At 43.8% G+C, this 18,454-nt stretch overlaps 1 protein-coding gene across 5 annotated transcripts in view; it reads left to right on the top strand.

Annotated features, from left to right (window-relative positions):
• Positions 1-18,454, top strand: part of DGKD (diacylglycerol kinase delta) — a 64,350-nt gene that overhangs the window by 14,079 nt on the left and 31,817 nt on the right. For 3 of the 5 annotated variants that reach the window (XM_076341674.1, XM_076341676.1, XM_076341678.1), the window contains exons 2-3: positions 1,996-2,106; positions 2,804-2,884. In XM_076341674.1, the coding sequence (XP_076197789.1) occupies positions 2,014-2,106; positions 2,804-2,884 (174 nt within the window). In that variant the 5' untranslated portion in view covers positions 1,996-2,013. Of the gene's footprint in view, positions 1-1,995; positions 2,107-2,803; positions 2,885-9,794; positions 9,903-10,258; positions 10,353-18,454 lie in introns of those variants that run through there. The other 2 variants (XM_076341677.1, XM_076341679.1) reach the window with 2 other exon arrangements.

The raw sequence follows: 18,454 nt of genomic DNA, 5'->3' as shown, positions 1-18,454 counted from the left end.
TGCCAAGATGTCTTTCAGCGACCACTTCAGAGTTGTGGGGAGCTGATGTGGGAGACGGCCATTTTTTGATATGAGCTTAGTCTTCGATCATGCATTTTCATTATCTCTTTTCATTCTGCTAGAAATACTGTGGAGTTTGGCGATTCCTGGTTGAACCAGGCACACTAAGCTGGTGTTTGCCTGAGCACTGACAGGTATTTCTGCCAGTGTGCTGGTGGCTTTGTGAAACGGAACACTGGGAAACGGTGAGGTTTGGGGTTCGCTAGTCTTGGGAGTCGGCCAGGTCCCAGGCTCCAAGGTAGATGATGTTTCTTTTGGAGGAAATAGGGGAGCTCTCACCCTTTTCTCTTTCCCAGTGCAGTGGAGGATGGTATATAGTGGCTCCTATGGCCAGCAGCTCTCTTTCAGATCTGGGGGTATGCGAGAGCCCACTCTTTCCCAGCTGATTTGTGAGTAGAGGCATCACCGTGGTGGTCCAGGCCCTATGATCTCTCAGGCCAGTTTGAGGATGGCTTAATCTAGCAAGAGAGAAGCATGTATTGTCAGACGGATGTTTCTTCTTATAGTCAGCATTTTTTTCCAAGTGCTTTTTGAGGAAACTTTGAGCTTGGCAAGGCCCAGTGTGTGGAAAGTATTAAAATCTGCAGCTGTTTCAAAAAGGAAAGACCCACATTAGAAATATATATAGCATTTTGAAAGCAAGTTTAGTGCCCTGGAAAGGACTTCTAAAATGAACTAAACCCTGTGGATCAGTAAGAGTATTTATTTTGTGCTCTGTAGTAGCCTGGCAGTGTACATTTAACACTGTGTTTGTGAACTAATTGATACTCATCAGTGACCTGACTCTGTTACAAACCTGAGTTACACTGAGACCTCTGGTATGTTAAAATTGTGTCATTTTCCTGGCATCAAGATACAGAATAACCTGTCTTACAAGATTGTTGGACCATTTTGTTTCCTGTGTTTTAACTGTGTGTTTATCGCACTGGGCTCTCTCAGCAAGTGGGTTCCTGGGAGCTGTTTCCTCGGGAGAGAAGTAGGTTTCTCGTGGTACTGAGGCATGACATAGCACCATTTGCAGTTCCTAGCAATACCTTCAATCAGTAATTTGGGGCTGACCCCTCAGCTCTGACTTTTCTGCCTTTTGTCTTTCTAAGATGCAGTTTTTGAGATTATTTTCATGTAGCTGTTGGTATTCAAAACCTGTCCTCAGTGAAGGAATCAAATGTATTTGACGAAGTAGAATGAAGTGCATGTGGATTAAATACATACCCCTATGTATGCATAGTATGTGAGTGAGCATATGGGACTGTGTATGCTGGTATGTCAATCTAGTTACAAAGCAGTTAAAGAAAAAAAAAAAGGCAGTGTGCGTAGACAGTTTTGGCACTCCAGCCCTGGGAAATGGCACCCAGCCAGAGAATACTGAGGCAGGGCCAGGACTATCTGAAGAATACCAAATGCTGAAGTTGGATATAGCTCCTTCTTCACTCTAGTTTCACTCTTCACCCTGTGGGCCTGCAGCTTGCCAGCTCTGTGCCAGGTAGATGCTGATAATTTCACAAGGCAGAACTGGAGATAGGGACAGATGTACTGTGGTGTGTATGCGCTTGTAATCAAATGCCAATTAAATAAAAGGCACAATTACCCGCGACTGAAATCTGACCTCAGTGAGTTTAACTGTTATGCTCCCTGAGTCATTGTTAGACTTTGAAATGCTCATTCAGTCATAAGTTATTTATCTTTTTTGGTATCGTGATAGCACTGGAGACAAGGATAAAACTGCACCCCAGTGTGGATTATGCATTGTGACGGTTTAATGTTATTAAGTTTGCTTGCTTACGTTGAATGAATTTGTTAAGCACTTCCAGCAGAGGGCACTAAGATTATTGATCTCAAACTCCAGTCTTTTTTGGTATGGGTATTTGGTGGGAGAGCATAAAAGATGCTGTAAGTAAAATGTATGCTTAGCACTCTCCCCTCCTTGTTTTGTAGACTATCATAAAAGAGGGGATGCTGATGAAACAGACCAGCTCCTTCCAGCGCTGGAAGAGACGATATTTTAAGCTGCGAGGACGAACACTCTACTATGCAAAAACTGCCAAGGTGAGGTCTTGACAATAAATGTGCGTCCAAAGGAAGAAAGTCAGTGGTGGAGCTTTTGGAGGCAGATGGGTGCCTGTGAGCAGACAGCCCTCAGTAGGGAAAAGAGCACATGCTCTGAAAGCACCTGTCTTCAGGTTTTGTAGCTACTAAAGATCCCTGTGTTTTGCCTCACACTTGGAAATCCTTGGTTTTTAAGTAAAGCATCATGTGGACCTGTGATACTGATTTTTCCATATTTTTTCCCCCTTGGTGCATTTTATTAGGGAATGGGCTCTGAATCAATAGAAGCTGGAAAAGAAGGGTGAAAATATGAATGAAAAGAAGAAATGGAGGAGACAAGCAAGGCTAGAATTTATGAAATCAGATCTGTCGTGCATCTGGTTTAGTACGTTGATAGTCAAGTAGATATAAGTCTGTCTCCTTTCACAAGAACAAAGCCTACAATTATTTTTTTGTAAATAATCCCTTAATAAAAATAAAGTCATTGCATTCACTGACTGAAGACAGGTGAGTGCAAGCACCACTATATGGAACTAGATTTCTGAGTCCTTCATGTTGTTGGTGCTGGGCCTTTCCTTCAGATCACAAAAGGCTGTGATGGAGTGTGCTAGGCAGACATACAGGCATGTCCCTTTGGGTCTGCTGCTTATACATTGCATTCAATAATTCATTGGGATTTTGAATTTTTTCTTTCCAGTCCATTATTTTTGATGAGGTGGATCTGACAGATGCCAGTGTGGCAGAATCCAGCACTAAGAATGTCAACAACAGCTTCACGGTAGGATTTTTTGCATTATTTTCTATTCTTCTTGCATCTTTCTTTTATAGAATCATAGCATAGTTTGGGTTGGAAGGGACCTCTAAACATCATCTAGTCCAACACCCCTGCCGTGGGCAGGGACATCTTCAACTAAATCAGGTTGATCAGGGCCCCGTCCAGCCTGACCTTGAATGTTTCCAGGGATGGGGCATCTACAACCTCTCTGGGCAACCTGTTCCAGTGCTTCACCACCCTCAGCGTAAAAAATTTCTTCCTTATATCTAGTCTAAATCTACCCCCCTTTAGTTTAAAGCCATTCTCCCTTGTCCTGTCGCAACAGGCCCTGCTAAAAAGTTTGTCCCCATCTTTCTTATAAGCCCCCTTTAAGAATTGATAGGCTACAATAAGGTCTCCCCGAAGCCTTCTCTTCTCTAGGCTGAACAACCCCAACTCTCTCAGCCTTTCTTCATAGCAGAGGTGTTCCATCCCCCTGATCATTTTCGTGGCCCTCTTCTGGACCCTCTCCAACAGGTCTGTGTCTTTCTTATGCTGAGGGCTCCAGAGCTGGACGCAGTACTCCAGGTGGGGTCTCCCCAGAGCAGAGTAGAGGGGCAGAATGACCTCCCTCGACCTGCTGGCCACGCTTCTTTTGATGCAGCCCAGGTTACGATTGGCCTTCTGGGCTGCGAGCGCACATTGCTGGCTCATGTGCAGCTTTTCATCCACCAGTACCCCCAAGCCCTTCTCAGCAGGGCTGCTCTCAATCCCTTCATCCCCCAGCCTGTATTGATACCGGGGGTTGCCCCGACCCAGGTGCAGGACCCTGCACTTGGCCTTGTTGAACCTCATGAGGTTCACACAGGCCCACTTCTCGAGCTTGTCCAGGTCCCTCTGGATGGCATCCCGTCCCTCTGGCGTGTCAACAGCACCACTCGGCTTGGTGTCATCTGCAAACTTGCTGAGGGTGCACTCGATCCCACTGTCTATGTCATTGATGAAGATACTAAACAGTACCGGTCCCAATACGGACCCCTGCAGGACGCCACTCGTCACCAATCTCCATCTGGACATTGAGCTGTTGACCACTACCCTCTGGATGCAATCATCTAACCAATTCCTCACCCACCGGGCAGTCCACCCATCAAATCCATACCTTTCCAGTTTAGAGAGAAGGATGTTGTGGGGGACCGTGTCAAAGGCCTTACAGAGGTCCAGATAGACGACATCCATAGCTCTTCCCTTGTCCACTGATGTAGTCACTCCATCATAGAAGGCCACTAGGTTGCTCAGGCAGGACCTGCCCTTGGTGAAGCCATGCTGGCTGTCTTGAGTCACCTCCCTGTCCTCCATGTGCCTTAGCATAGCTTTCAGGAGGATCTGCTCCTTGATCTTCCCAGGCACAGACGTGAGGCTGACTGGCCTGTAGTTCCCCGGGTCTTCCTTTTTTCCCTTTTTAAAAGTGGGGTTTATGTTTCCCCTTTTCCAGTCAGTGGGAACTCCACTGGACTGCCACGACTTCTCAAATATGATGGATAGTGGCTTAGCAACTTCATCCGCCAGTTCCTTCGGGACCCGTGGATGGATCTCATCGGGTCCCATGGACTTGTGCACCTTCAGGTGCCTTAGATGGTCTCGAACCTGATCTTCTCCTACAGTGGGCAGCTCTTCATTCTCCCAGTCCCTGCCTTTGCCTTCTACGGCTTGGGCAGTGAGGCTCAAGCACTTGCCGGTGAAGACCGAGGCAAAAAGTCATTGAATACCTCAGCCTTCTCTGTGTCCCGGGTAACCAGGTCTCCCATTTTGTTGTGGAGAGGGCCCACATTTTCCCTTGTCTTCCTTTTATCCCTGACATACCTATAGAAGCTTTTCTTGTTGCCCTTGACGTCCCTGGCCAGATTTAGTTCTATCAGGGCTTTAGCTTTCCTAACCTGATCCCTGGCTGCTCGACAATTTCTCTGTATTCCTCCCAGGCTACCTGTCCTTGCTTCCACCCTCTGTAGGCTTCCTTTTTGTGTTGGAGTTTGTCCAGGAGCTCCTTGTTCGTCCATGCAGGCCTCCTGGTGTTTTTGCCAGACTTCCTCTTCGTTGGGATGCATCGCTCCTGAGCTTGGAGGAGGTGATCCTAGAATATTAACCAGCTTTCCTGGGCCCCTCTTCCCTCCAGGCTTTGTCCCATGGCACTCTGCCAAGCAGATCCCTGAAGAGGCCGAAGTCTGCTCTCCTGAAGTCCAGGGTAGTGAGCTTGCTGTGCGCCCTCCTCGGTGCCCTAAGGATCTTGAACTCCACCATTTCATGGTTGCTGCAGCCCAGGCTGCCCTTGAGCTTCACATTCCCCACCAGCCCCTCCTTGTTGGTGAGAACAAGGTCCGCCATAGCACCTCTCCTCGTTGGCTCCTCTACCACTTGGAGAAGGAAGTTATCATTGACTCATTCCAGGAACCTCCCTTTTGCATCCCTTCTCTTTTGCAGAGTTTAAAAACATCTGAACAATCTTCACAGCCTCTTTCGCTAAAAAAAAAACCAAAACCAAACATGAACTTATTTTTCCTTACAGCAATCATAACTCATCTCCATGCACATGGGAAATACCTTGGGTTACTATGTATAGTGCTAAAACTTTGCATTCAGGGATTTTTCTTACCTATAAGCTAAGAGGGTTTCATAGAATCCATTTACACAGTGGGACAGAAAAATTTGTTCTGCTGAGGGAGTTAGGGGTGATGTTGATGTTTATGCTGGAGATCTTGCTAAAGGAATTTAGTTTTCCCTTCAGGCCTTAAAATATGCAAACTTCTTTCTCTGACTTTATTTGTATGTGGCTGTATGTGTGTTTATATATGCACGCTATATATAGTGGCAAAGCAAAAGGAGGAACAAAAATGTTGCACAGATATAACTGTGGAATTGGTTTAAGATACTTGTTAGATGTGGAATATGTGCTAAATATTTGCAATCTGGAAAGGTGGTGGTGTCACTGCTTCATTTTCTTCAGGCTTAATAACTGGGAGAAAAAATTACTACATTTCTGAGGTGCAGGTGTTCCCCAAGCTCCATTTTGGGGGAAACACCTGGTGTGCAGAAAAAAGTCATTAACAGCAGCCATGCAGAGCGAGTGTCAAGCAGCAGTGTGAGCTTTGGAGTTGGCTAACAGCAATATAACCTCCATGCAGCCTCCGAAGGGCTCAAAAGGGAGGAGAGAGGAGGGTGTGGAGAAAGGAGGCAGTGTTGGTCTAAGGCAGCGTGAAGAGGGGAGCAATCCAGGTGGAGGGAGGAAGCTGAATCTGCAGGATGGTGACCTGCAGGTGGTCACCAAGACTGAGCATTATGCCTTGCTGTGCAAGCAGTAATGACCCACTGCTTTCAACATCTAGCAAAGGATGTTTCTATTATGCAGCTGTAGCTTTTTGCTTTGCCTGAGCAAAGCAGCTATGGGATCCACCCTATGCCCAGATGAAATCCCAGCACTGTCTCAAAGTTTGAAAATACTTTCTGCATTGATAATTGGACAAGTAGGAGGTCCATTTGGGTCTGATAGTAAATACTGATACCACGTGTCTGTGCGTGTGCATAGAGAGAAGGATTCTGCAATGATTTCAGATTTCAGTAGGGGATACATGTTCAAGAATGTGAAGTTATTTACCTGTTAATAAAGCATTTTCTCTTGGGTCTTGCTTCAGTTTTCCCATATGTAAATAAAGACTGACTTTCCAGGTAAGCAAATGTACTGTTACTGTTTTGCTTATTATTATAGTTGGGAGAGATCTAATCTCCGTCAGAGACACAGGATGTCAGGGCAGGGGGAAATAGTGTGTTTGCTCTCTCAGATTGCCCCATCTGAGTCCAACAGTGAAGAGGTACTTCCATGACTATGGTATCAAGCTCTGCCAGTCCCTGCCTTCCCTAGGGACTAAAAAGTATAGGATTACTTTGACTTTCAAGTAGCAGATACAGTTTGCACTGTCTACAGCTGATCACTATATCATGGGGCCCAGGTAAACTTCAGGAAAAGCATCTCTCCTCTTAATTTCTGTCTATGCTGTCTTATCATGGTTTACAGAGGGGTTTGACTGTGGTTTACCATGAGCTATAAAAATACTTAGAAAATCAGGTTGCCTAGTCTTGCTGTTGTTTGGTCTACCACATCACTGCCGTCAGTGCTTTGGATTCCTTGCAGTCTTGCCATTTTCTCTTGGTTTTCTTTGAGAGCACTCTGTTTCCCCCCTCTATCTCCCCAGCTCTGCTCCTTTCTAAAATTCAGAGTTCTTTGATGCATTTTTTTCCCATTTCAAATCAGAGGGACTCAATAGTGAGTTTTTATCCTAAACCGGAAACATCCAACATTTGGTGTTGTATAGCAGAGACAGTTATTCTGGAGTTTTAATTGTTCTGATTTTCTTTTTGTTTCTGTGTTTTCTTCAGTAGAGACTGGTAGTTTTGGATTTATGAAAGAGTGGTTTCTTTCTGAGGAAACTCATCCTCTGTCCAGGCATCCATACTGCTTAATGTATAGATTCTGCAGGTCAGGTTGGGTGAATGACAGTCCTAAGGTACTAACAAAGGAGGTGGGAAACAAAAACACTAGATAAACCACTTGGAGGAGCAATGTGGATCCAAAGCAAAGAGGAAATAAGGGGTTGACCACTCAGAGGAGAAACTGGCAAAAGGGCAACGAGGAGCGCGGAGAGGCAGCACCATGAGAGAAGAAAATCAGAGCACGGAGCCAACAAAGGTTATGTTGCATAAATAGAGGAATAAGGTTAAAAAATACAGCTGCCAGTAAACCTTTTACATAGGACATAAGTCTGACAGCTAATTTGTTTGCTGTCAGCAGGCAGGAGAGAGATAAAAGTGAGTATTAAGACGCAGACCTCTTCCTCTAAAAAGAAGAGTGTGTAATACGGGTTCCACTGTTGTTTACTTAGTTGATCTTGCATAGATTTCTTCAGTGACTGTATCCTGTTTGCAATGGGGACAGTTTTCAGGACTGCTACCCAGAGTTAATGGATATGTGCCTATAGAATGGGGTGGGAGCATGCGACTAGGGGCATCTTTGAGGTTAAGGTGTTGTACAGCTCTGTCCTCTGAGAGGTGTAAGGAAAAGCTTTATGTTTAGCTACTGTTCCTTTAGGTCAGGCAGTGTGGCGACAGAGTTATTTAGCAGGAAGCCTCTGGGAACAAATCATATAGCAGCCCCACGCCAGGTCTCTCTTCTCTCAGGAGGACTGTAGATGTAATATTTGCTGGTTCTGTCACATCTCTGCCATCTCTGACCTTCTAAGTCATCTGTCTACAAGGTAAATTCTTTTGGGATGTCTGGGCTGCAAGTGACTGGTTCTTTGAATGTATGATCTCTTAGTACCTGGTTTATAGATCTCTCGCCAGTGGATTTTCCTAGGGCTGCTGTCTTTCACAGGGCCTTAGAGAGGATCTGCTGTGCTACAAACTCAGTGATAACCATGTTGTCCTCGTACTTCAGACCCATTTGTTTCAAAGAGCGTGGTCAGCGTTTAGCCTGGATTCTTGCCATCAGTGTGTGCCTACATTTGTACTCCTTATGAAATAGAGATCAGCAGCATTGGATGGGTGAGGTCAAAGCCTGACCCTAACTTCGGAGCAGAGCTTTCCCAGCCATACCCTCAAAGGCTATTGTGATTTCTAAAACACAGATGATTTGGGATCACACTGGGCACATTGGGTCTTCCCAGTGACACTTCAGCTCTTCCATGAACAGTTTTTTCTTGGACAGCGCAATTTCGCAGTAACTTGATTGGTTGATGTGCCTGTCTAATGCATTAGCCTGCAGTTGCTTTAGGAGCACTAAAACAAAATACGCCATGAGGATGAGTTCCGTACTTCGAACCTGGAATAGGTTTTTCTCTAGATCATGCCAGGAAGCGTGGGTTTTGGAGAGACTTCTCTCAAAATGAGTGCTTTACCTGTGTCGTGGACCTGAAACATCCAGCATGCCCATTCTCCCCTGTGAAGCCCTTAAGGTTTGGGGGGCACCAGTCTCTCTATTGTCTGTTTCTCAGGCTAACACTTTGCCACCACAGCTGTCCCCTCAAGAGTCTTTAAAAGGACTTCGGGTCATCTCCTTAGGTGCATTTTTGTAAATGTTTGTGTGGTGAACAAATTCTTACTCCTCAGGTTGGTGCATTGACTGAAGATCTGCTCTTTTCTAGAAGGTGCCAACTGAATTAAGCCTGCTGCCTTCAATACAATTGGCACAGCTGATGGAGTGAGTCCATATCAGTTCATTGAGCCTTTCCTGCCTTGTGCAGGATTTGTATAAAGCTAAAGGGGAAAAAAAATCTAAAATATGTGTTCTTTAATACTAATAAAAACCACATGTCATCAACAGGAGAGGGCCTAGGAAGGACATCAGATCTTTCAGGTACATATTTTGTGTTTCAATATGATTCTCACATGGTGTTTTTGTAAATGTTTTCCAGTTATTGCTAGCAAGTGGTGGTGTGGTGGTGTGGACTTTCACCCTCATTTACATAACATGGATTACAACATTCACTTCCCATCCCATCTTATTCATAGCTTTGAGATCCCATAGGAGAAAGCTCCTCTCTGTGGAGAGAGATGTGGGTAGTTTGATTTCTTCTTTCTGATGCTTTAGTGGAAGTGAAGCTTGGTCAGAGCACGTTGTTGAGCACCAGGAGCCATGCTGTTGACCCCTCCTCCGTAGTTAAAGGCTCCTCGCTGGAAGAGGTGGAGCTTGAACTCCTGAGCTCCTGTAAACCCTTTTCTGTTGGGAAGTACCTCTCAGCTCAGCCGCAGACAGGAAACAGCATATTATTACAGTCAGCGCCTGCCTCTCCACTTCACTGTCGTCAGAAGGAAACTTATCCCAGCTCCTCCTTAAGCAGACAGCTAATCAGCTTGTGGCAAGTGGAACATAGCTCAGAAAGACTGACCACAGAGGGGACTAATCCTATTAATCGCATGTCAAGCAATCTGTTTAGGTTTTTTTCTGAGGGAGTAGGCTGCTCTGGACACTAGTTTAGAGGAAGATTGAACGTGAAAGGTAAGAGCAGGAGTCCAAGTTTTCTGGACTGAGCATTGAGAAACATGGCACCTGTGCCAGCATAACAGATCATCAGGAGCTCAGGTTCTTTGGAATAAGTTTGCTACAAGTTCTGACTGTTCAGGTGTTCTCTCCTGTGTGGATCTATGTAGATAAGTTCTCCAGAATTGGGGTAAAGGGAAATGTGCCTGTGGTGCTGTTGGAAATGCTGCACCCATCAGTTAAGAAATACTGTTTATTAACTGATGATTCACCCTAACCAATGTCACAGGAGAGAGGAAGTATTGAGATTAGAGTAATACCTCTCTTTCAGAGCACTTGCATGACTGGAGGCGACAATGGTTGTGGTAGGTTGAGGAACAGGGAATTGCTGGTGCTCCTGAACGAGAGCATGCTCTCATCTCTGAGAAGCAGTATGGATGTCATTCTCCAGCCGTACGGGAGCCTGAGGTGTGCTACAATTTTTGTTATTACAACCTTGTTACTTAGTACTGACTTTATTCAGGAGCAAAGATGCCAGTTTCTGTCTTGTGAAGTTTTACGTGACTGTCTGATCTCCTTCAGACTGTATGTTTTTGCTGTATTGTCCCAGGGCTTGTTGACACTGTGGAGAAATAGCATGAATCTTCATTTTGGGGTAATTAACCTTTCCTAAAAACACAGGGCAAAGTGCTTGAACTTTAACAAAAGATAAAAGTGCTGAGAGTGCTTCCTGATGGGGAGAGTATGTTGTTGAAGTTTGCAAATTCATTTCACAATGAAGTGAAAGTGCCTTTGCCTTTTCTATGATTTTGTGTCAAGTTGAATTCTTTGTGTTAGTGCTTTTAAGTGAAAATATATGAGCATATAGAATTAATTAATTAATATCTTTTTAGCATAGAAGGCAGTGAAGTCTTCTCTGAAGACTTTGGTTTTGAAAGAGCGAATAGAGCTGCTGAAGCTGCATGTCAGGCAGAAAGTCTGCTGCTTGTGTCTAGTGCAGGAGCTGTGTGCCTGTAAGGCACTGTTGAAACAAGAGCAACCCGGACCAGAAGTTACTTGTGCTGGTTTGAAATACAAGCTTCGAGAAAGAGCATGTGACTTATTTTTATGAGGAGAAAGAATATAAGAACTTTTGTTACAGGCTGTTTGCAGAAAGTCAGACCTGGACTTCAAGCTTGGGCTGATAGAGACCAGGGAGATCTGCATGGTTTGACACTTGCACAGATTCCCCAAACTGCCCCGTGTGGCCTCAGCCCTTTGAAAAAGATGGGCTTGAATGTATGCTGCAGGGAATCACTGGGCTTCCTGGCAAGGGAGGGGATCTTCCTCCCCTGCTTCCTCAGCACAGGGTGAGGGACCCAGAGGGAAGACATCAGCTCTCAGAAGTGGGCAAAAGACTTACTAATCTGGGGACATAGTTACACAGGGGAGTCACCAAGTATCCTGGTTCCTCACCTTGCTCCTTTGTACACAGTCATGGATTGCCTTGTTAAGGTTTGGAGAAGGGAAAGATTAGAAAAGAGGGACTCGTGAAAGGGATGGTTCTTTCCTCCTCCTTTTTAAACTCTCTTCTCTAAATTGGACAAAATTAGAGTGCACATTGGAAAGTCAGGCTTTGCCAGGGGTTGTTGTCTCTTCCACACCCGTGTGTGTACACGTTCAGGAATTGTACACTCTCTGCTAGTGCTCTTACTCTGTTTGTATTGGCAGCTGTCAGAATTTCCTTTATAAGCAAGTGAAAATATGAGTAGAGCCATGAATTGCCATGTCCAGAATCGCTCTGCTGGTTTTTTCCCCCCTCCCTTCATTCAGTGCAGTTCAGTCCCCATTTCCTGTCAGAACCGCTGCAGTTTCAAAATACTTTGCTATTTTAGTAGTTTGCAATCCAGACTTCAGTGCAGTTTTTTCTGCTTGAGAAAAGGCCCTTTGGTAAACAGACCATTCTGAGTCACTGTTAGTCAGTGAAAATAGTCATTTAAAATCCTTTCATGTCAAGGATTTTTAGGACTCTTAATTGAGCCTCCTGCAGGCGCTGGTCATTAGTCTGCTCGCACAAAAGAAGGAAAAATCTGGAGAAAAACCATCGAAGAGAGGATAAACATGGAAGAAGAGTTAGAGAGTCTGGAAGAAGTTGCTGTGGGTGGAGAGATCTGGTGATTGCTACTGTACGTTACAGAATGACCCCAAAATATGTTAGGAGTTTTTGAGAAAGAGGAAGCTACTGTAAGAGAAAGAGGTCAGCCTGAGCTTTATGTACTTTACTGTGAGACAGGATAGATAGAGGCTGGAAAGTGAAGGTGACTGTTTGTGAAGAGCTTTTGTTTCCCTAGAGGGAAGTTTACTGCTTTGAAATTAGTGTCTGTTATTGCCCTTGTGCCTGAACACTAGGAGCTTTTGTTTAATTATCTCTTTGCTCTTTGTAACCTTCAAGCCGTATTGCTGTTTTATTTACCTTCCTAAGCAAGGCTGCAGATTCCAGCATCTTCTCCCCCTTCCAGGTGAGGACACAAAGGCAGAACCACCTGTGTTAAACAGCAGGTCATTTGAGAACATGATGGGCTTAGTTTTACATGGGAGCTGCTCTAGAAGAAAAAGACTTCTTTTTATCCACATCTTTACTCTGGTCATTTTGACAGGCAGGGAGAGGCTTGCTAATAATATTCACAGAAATGAGGTCTTCCCAGTTGTGGTGCTTGTGATGGTTTCACTGTTGCAGTGCGTGAAACAGGACTGCTCTTTGCCTGGTGACCCAATGTGGAAAGCTACTGGGTTCATCAGGCTGTTGAAAGCTATTCATTTCCTTTTGTGCTAGCTATCAGCCTCTTTTCAACACAGCTGAGGTTAGGGGGCTGTGAGGAGCTGTTACTAACAATAAGCTGTCAGTAACAGGTCATTTTCCTACCGTGGACAAGGACTTTATTGCTCAATCCTGTGATTTATTAGCTGCTAACCTTGATGTGTATGAGCCCACTGAGACTGCAGCTTTACCACTGGGGAACATTGACCTGCCCCTCTGTTCTTCATGGTTTTGTTTCTGTTTGAGCGAGTAGGAAGGTTTCTCTGAAATAACCTTTACCTTCCCAAATCTGCTGCTCGTTCTGAACAGTGTAGTTCTGTTTGGGAACTCTTTTCCTGGCAGGACTGCATCCTTTGGAAAACAGATGAAGAAGAGATGCATGTGTGCATAAAGTGGAGGGTGGGCGGATAATGGAGCTGTGTTAAGATGCTCTGGCACTTGGCATGGCAGCCCTGTTGGTTCCCATTTGGTGCTGCTCTGTCCATGTAGATCTCTAGTGTTTAATATGCATGAATTACCAGGATTGTCTGCATTTCATACCTGCTGACAATGGCAAAGACCTTCTTGTACACTCTGGGTTCTGACAGCTATTAAGTGGTTGCAGAAGTCCTAAAATCTCTCTGTGCTCCTCTTACCAATTGCCAAGAACAGGAATGTGCCTTGTTTAGGAACAGAGTTTCCAGAAGCATGTAGGAATGTGACCCTGGTATGAGAGATGATCATTTTCCCAGGGAACGCTCTGTTTGGTCTGCTTTCCCGCTGCAGCATCAGGGAAGATAGGGACTGGGAGAAAGCACAGATGGAGGGTCAGCATGAGTTGAACTTGATCTGCGGGCACAGCATAGCGGCTGCAAGTGCCAATGACAGTGCTCAGAGAAGATGCGCTTGTAATGTGCAACCCCCTGGCAGACGAGGTACGTATCACAAGATGAATGAACCTAATAATGTAAAAATGGTCCTAAAGAGGCCACGCCATGTGCTGTACCTATTTTCCTGTGGAATTGAGCTGTCCTGAATTTTACAGATTGAAAATTAAGGTAGAACAGCCACGTGGAAGTTGGGGATAAAATACCTGGTATAGTGCAAACAGAGATTTGGGCACTTAGGGCTTTGAGGAAAATCTTGTTATTGCTATTTAAAAAAAAAGAAAAGGCAGAATTTGGCACAACTATAAGAACATTAACGACTTGTTTTATTTGGTGGAAATGAGAATTTCCATAGATGGAAGATGGTCATTTTAGCAGGAAATAAAGATCTTGCTCTATAAAAATAAATATAAAACTGGTGCATTTCTCCAGTGTCATATGAAAAGCTTTTTTTCTTTCCCCTTCAGGGTAGCATCCAGGTTTTGAGGAAAGAGAATCAGTGCAATTCCAGAGAGCTCTAACTGACCCCTGCAGTGAGTTAATGGGACTGAATTTGTTGGCAAAACTGGGTGAAAGCTGAATTGCGAATTGGAAGAAGGATGTTGTCTGTGGAGGAAGGCAAGCCTTGGTCCCCCATAAGTCTAAGCATTGATACTTGTATTATTTCTCTCTTCCAAACTGTAGACACCTGCTAAAATCATGCTGACTTGCTGTCTAAGGCTTTGCTGTCCTGATGCTCAGCTCCAGGTTGTTTCAGAAGCTGACATCAACGAGACAGGCTTTTAAGATTTTAAATGTAAAGGACTGGTTTGAGTCTGAAACTCATATTTTTATTTTCCTTTCTTCTCCCTTTTTCACAGTCGCCTTTTTAACCTTGTGTATTTTGCTGAGGGAGTAGTACTTGCTTAATCCACACTTAGCCCATTTTGCCTTCTGTGAGTTCAGCAATCGTGTTTGAAACATACAGTGACTTTGCTGGTTTGTGAATCTTGCTGATGAATGTTTTAATGTATACCAGTGTTCATTTAACGACCGCTGTTGCTTGGAACAGGAGCTGAAGTGGATAAAATGGCTGGGTCCTCATCATAATCTCACCCAATTTTCCTTCCTGAGATTTTGGGTTCATAGGATACCAAGAGCTTACTCCACTATACAAAAGCAGACATAGCAGTTAGCTACAGATGGTAGACGTTTTCCCTGCCTTTGCCATATGTGATCAAGCTGAAGTTTTTGCCTGCACCAGCACTGTTCTCACAGCTATTTTATTTTTTCTAGTTGCAATTCCTAGGTCTTTTGAGCTCCAGAAATTCCTGTTGTCCCTGGTACCATCAACTGTTCGGAATAATACAGGATCTCTTTGGGGGATTTATGGCTAGCACCTTTGAACATAAGACTGTATTTGAACAGGATGTGAGTAAAAGGAAGCAGTCAGAATGAGCAGGTGTTCTCATGCACCCGCTTTTGGCCACTCTGAGAAATGTATCACATCAGAAAAACTATATTTAGCAAAGTTGTATGTCTCCCCCGCCCTGTCTTCCCCCACAGCATTTCTTCAGCCAGCTCCGTGATTGGGCCATTGTGATCTTAACTTGTTTTGCTGTCTTCTGTGGTCACTGAGCTCACCAGATCTACTCTGATAACAAACAGTCCCAACGCATGTTTGGCCAGACTGTCACTTTTTTGCTGAGATGTTTCTGGGCAGCCAGAAAATGCTGAAGGAAGAAGTGAGCAGAGATTATAAAGTTGTCTTTGATGGCAGTAAGACCAGAGAATGAAGTTTGTGCTCCGGCTGTTGGGTGGAGGAAGGTTGCTCAGTACAGCAAAACACCAAAGAGTGAATTATAGCAGATTTCTATTTAAAATTTGGTCTAATATAAGGAGTCTTTTTTGGACTGCCTTTCTAATCCAATTATTCACAGCTGTTCATTGGGGAAGGACATCCAGGGACATCCAGTCCATTTTTAGAATGTAAAATGAGAAATTTTCTTTGGTTGGCTCTGTTGTTTGCCAGCTGGCCTGATTTGAAATGTCAGTAAACTGGTGTTAGTTTTGGACAGGGGAGTGTGGGTCGACATGAGGGGTGGGGGTTAACAGCTGGTAAGAGGGCATGTGCTGTATGAGGAAGAGACAGGGGAGATGAAACTAAATTTCAGGGAAGTGTCAGGGGAGCATCAGTATTTGCACAAGACAGCCAATGAAGGCGTGGCTTTTTTCAGATTTAGATTTTTTTAGCTTTAGAGTGAGCAAGCTTGAAAATTGAGAGTTTCTCTAATAGACTTGAGATGGTTCATCTGCACAGAGGGCACATAACTGTCTGCAAAGGGGTGACCTGGTGGGTGATTGATTGTCACCATAATTCCTGCAAAAGGTATTTCTGGGGCTTCATACGCAGTGAGGAGTTTGTACATTAACCTGTGTCCTGATTTGAAATGTCTTTAAGCTTTCCTGCCATTCCCATCTGTCCTTATGGCTCTTCAGGATTGATTAGAGGGATTGGCAGCTTGGTTTTTTTCCCATGACTGTTGTTGAGCTCTCTTGCTGGTCAGTATTAGATCTCAATAAAGTCACAATGTGGTAAGCTCTGGGCACATGGGTATCTGGGCATCCAGTTCCTACTAAGGAGTGAAATCTAAAGAACCACACCCAAAAGTTCAATAGCATTTAGGATCAAAAAAGTATGTTAGTTTTCAATATTCCCTTTTTAGGAAGAACAAGCACTTTTAATTTACGTAATTGCTCGTATCTAGATAAAATTTTGAGCTGTTTCAGGGCAGGAACACTCAGAGTTCTGCCAATCCCCAAACAGGCCAAAAATGTATGAGATTATAAATAAATCTTAAAACTTTTTATTGTGTTTTTTTTAACTCCTAGCAAGGCAGCCCCCATCCTAACTCAAAAGCAATCAGATCGTTGTTTTTGTGCTCTCCATTTATATGAGAACAAGAGGTCAGTGGATGACATTACTGCTTTGTAAATTTAGAACAAATAAAAGGAAATGCTACTTCACCTAGTGCGTCGTCATCCTGTGGAATATACTGTTCCAGGATGTTAGTCAAAAGCTGTAGCCAGAACATAAAAAATAGCTGGACCATGCTCGTTTCTAGCCACGTTTGCCAACAGGGATAACCAAGCCTTGTGTTCCAGAGCATCAGCTCATCGCGGCTGTAGCTGAGAGCAAACACCCCATACTCCCTGGCTGGGAAAGGACAGCTTTTCAGGGGGAAGATTGCTGTGGCTTCTTTTTTTTTTGTTGTTGTGAGACGTTAGATTGATCATTGGTCTCGACTAGACAGTGCAGTGTATGTAATAGCCTTTCTCCCTCTGTTAGTATCCTTCAACAGGTGGATGTCTGCAGTTGAAATTACTGGCTCAAGTAGAAGGAGGTAAAAGTAGTAGGATGAGTGTTTTTCTTTCCCCGTGAGTGGGAGCATGTTTCTGCTAGTCTCAGTTCTGCCCTTATTCAGGAAGTGTTGTGGCGTGCCTGTTGCACATCAGCCTGCACAGGTAACAGACCAGCGGCTGCCTGAAGTGCAGGGAAAATAGGAGCGTCTTACTCTCACAAGGTACCCGGTGTTGGCTGGTATGTGTGTGAGGCTGTATGAAAGGCGAGAACTGTTGAAGCACTCTGTGAAGGAAGTGTCACTATTAACACGTTTCTGGATTCCTAATTAGCCTCATTAAAATGTTTAACACCACTGCATGTTAATCAGAAAAACAGGTTTGTATGGTTTCTTAATTTCCCCCAAGAATTGTTACACTAGTTACATTAAAATCTTATCTGTCCTTCACAGTGAAGCCTTAATTGTTCCAACTTGTCCTCCTTAGAATAGGAGTGAGGTTTGAGATTGTATTCTTTTAGTTCCCATCTCTGATGATACCACTAAATCCCAATGCAAATGTTGCTTTAGAACTGACTAATTTGGAATGCTCTTCATAAATTTATCTTGCACAAAGTTACATTTTATTTGCAGTTTTGTAGTTACACAATAGACCCTTTATTTTAATTCTGTGACTCTCTGTCTAGATGATTCAAGTATGAAAATCTTCTTGAGGTCTTTATTTGTCCTCTTGTCTTATAAACTTTAACTTTGTTCTTTGAATAGAGGATTGTCTAACACTGAATGTGAGGATTTTTAAGACGATGCAGTAGGTGACTTAAGAAGGAATTAGTGATTTTGTATATTAGACAGTCTCTCCAGTGATCCAGGAAGTTAGTAGCCTCAGAAATTAATTCTTACGAAAGGAGCGTCTGCATTTCTGTATTTTATGCCAATATTTTAGATTTCATGTCTTCCAAGGTGATTTAAAAATGATGCTGTGTACTTTGCATTTGCCTTTTTTTTTTCTCTCCAAAAAAGAGAGAAAAATAGGAAAAGGGACAGCACTGAATAGGAGTGTTCTGAAATGGGATTGTGATTATAATAAATTAATTTTACCAACTGTTTTAAATTATTTTTCCCCACTGCCCAAGAGCGTGTCAGTGGCTTGTTGAATGAACTGGCGGTTCCTTATAAAAACTGGCTGGTTTTAAAGCGATGAAAGGTCCTTGGATGCTTCATCCTGGGATGTTTGGACTTTACATAGGGTACTCTTGTACGTATGCAATTGTAGATGTTCTTGGCTTTGCCGACAGAAAAAAAGTGGGGCCCTGCACTGTCTGAACAATTTATTTGAACTTGGTTTTACTTCCAGGGAAAAAGCTGCTTCCTTTTAGCAGGACTTCAGAGATGCTGCTCGTTCTTCTCTAACCTCACACTGGTTTTTGCAGTAGTGTTTTATGCTCCATAAAAGGTTTCTCTAGGGTAGCCTTTCTTACATAGCGGAGTTTTTGATGGAAATACAGTTAACCACCCACTTTTCTCCTTTCCCAAGGAAAAAGAAAGACTGCTGTAATTACTTTCTTTGGG

Source organism: Aptenodytes patagonicus, chromosome 6, assembly GCF_965638725.1.
Source record: "Aptenodytes patagonicus chromosome 6, bAptPat1.pri.cur, whole genome shotgun sequence".
Taxonomy (NCBI): domain Eukaryota; kingdom Metazoa; phylum Chordata; class Aves; order Sphenisciformes; family Spheniscidae; genus Aptenodytes; species Aptenodytes patagonicus.
The sequence above is the reverse complement of the archived record's forward strand: the minus strand, read 5'-3'. Positions and strand labels throughout refer to the sequence as shown.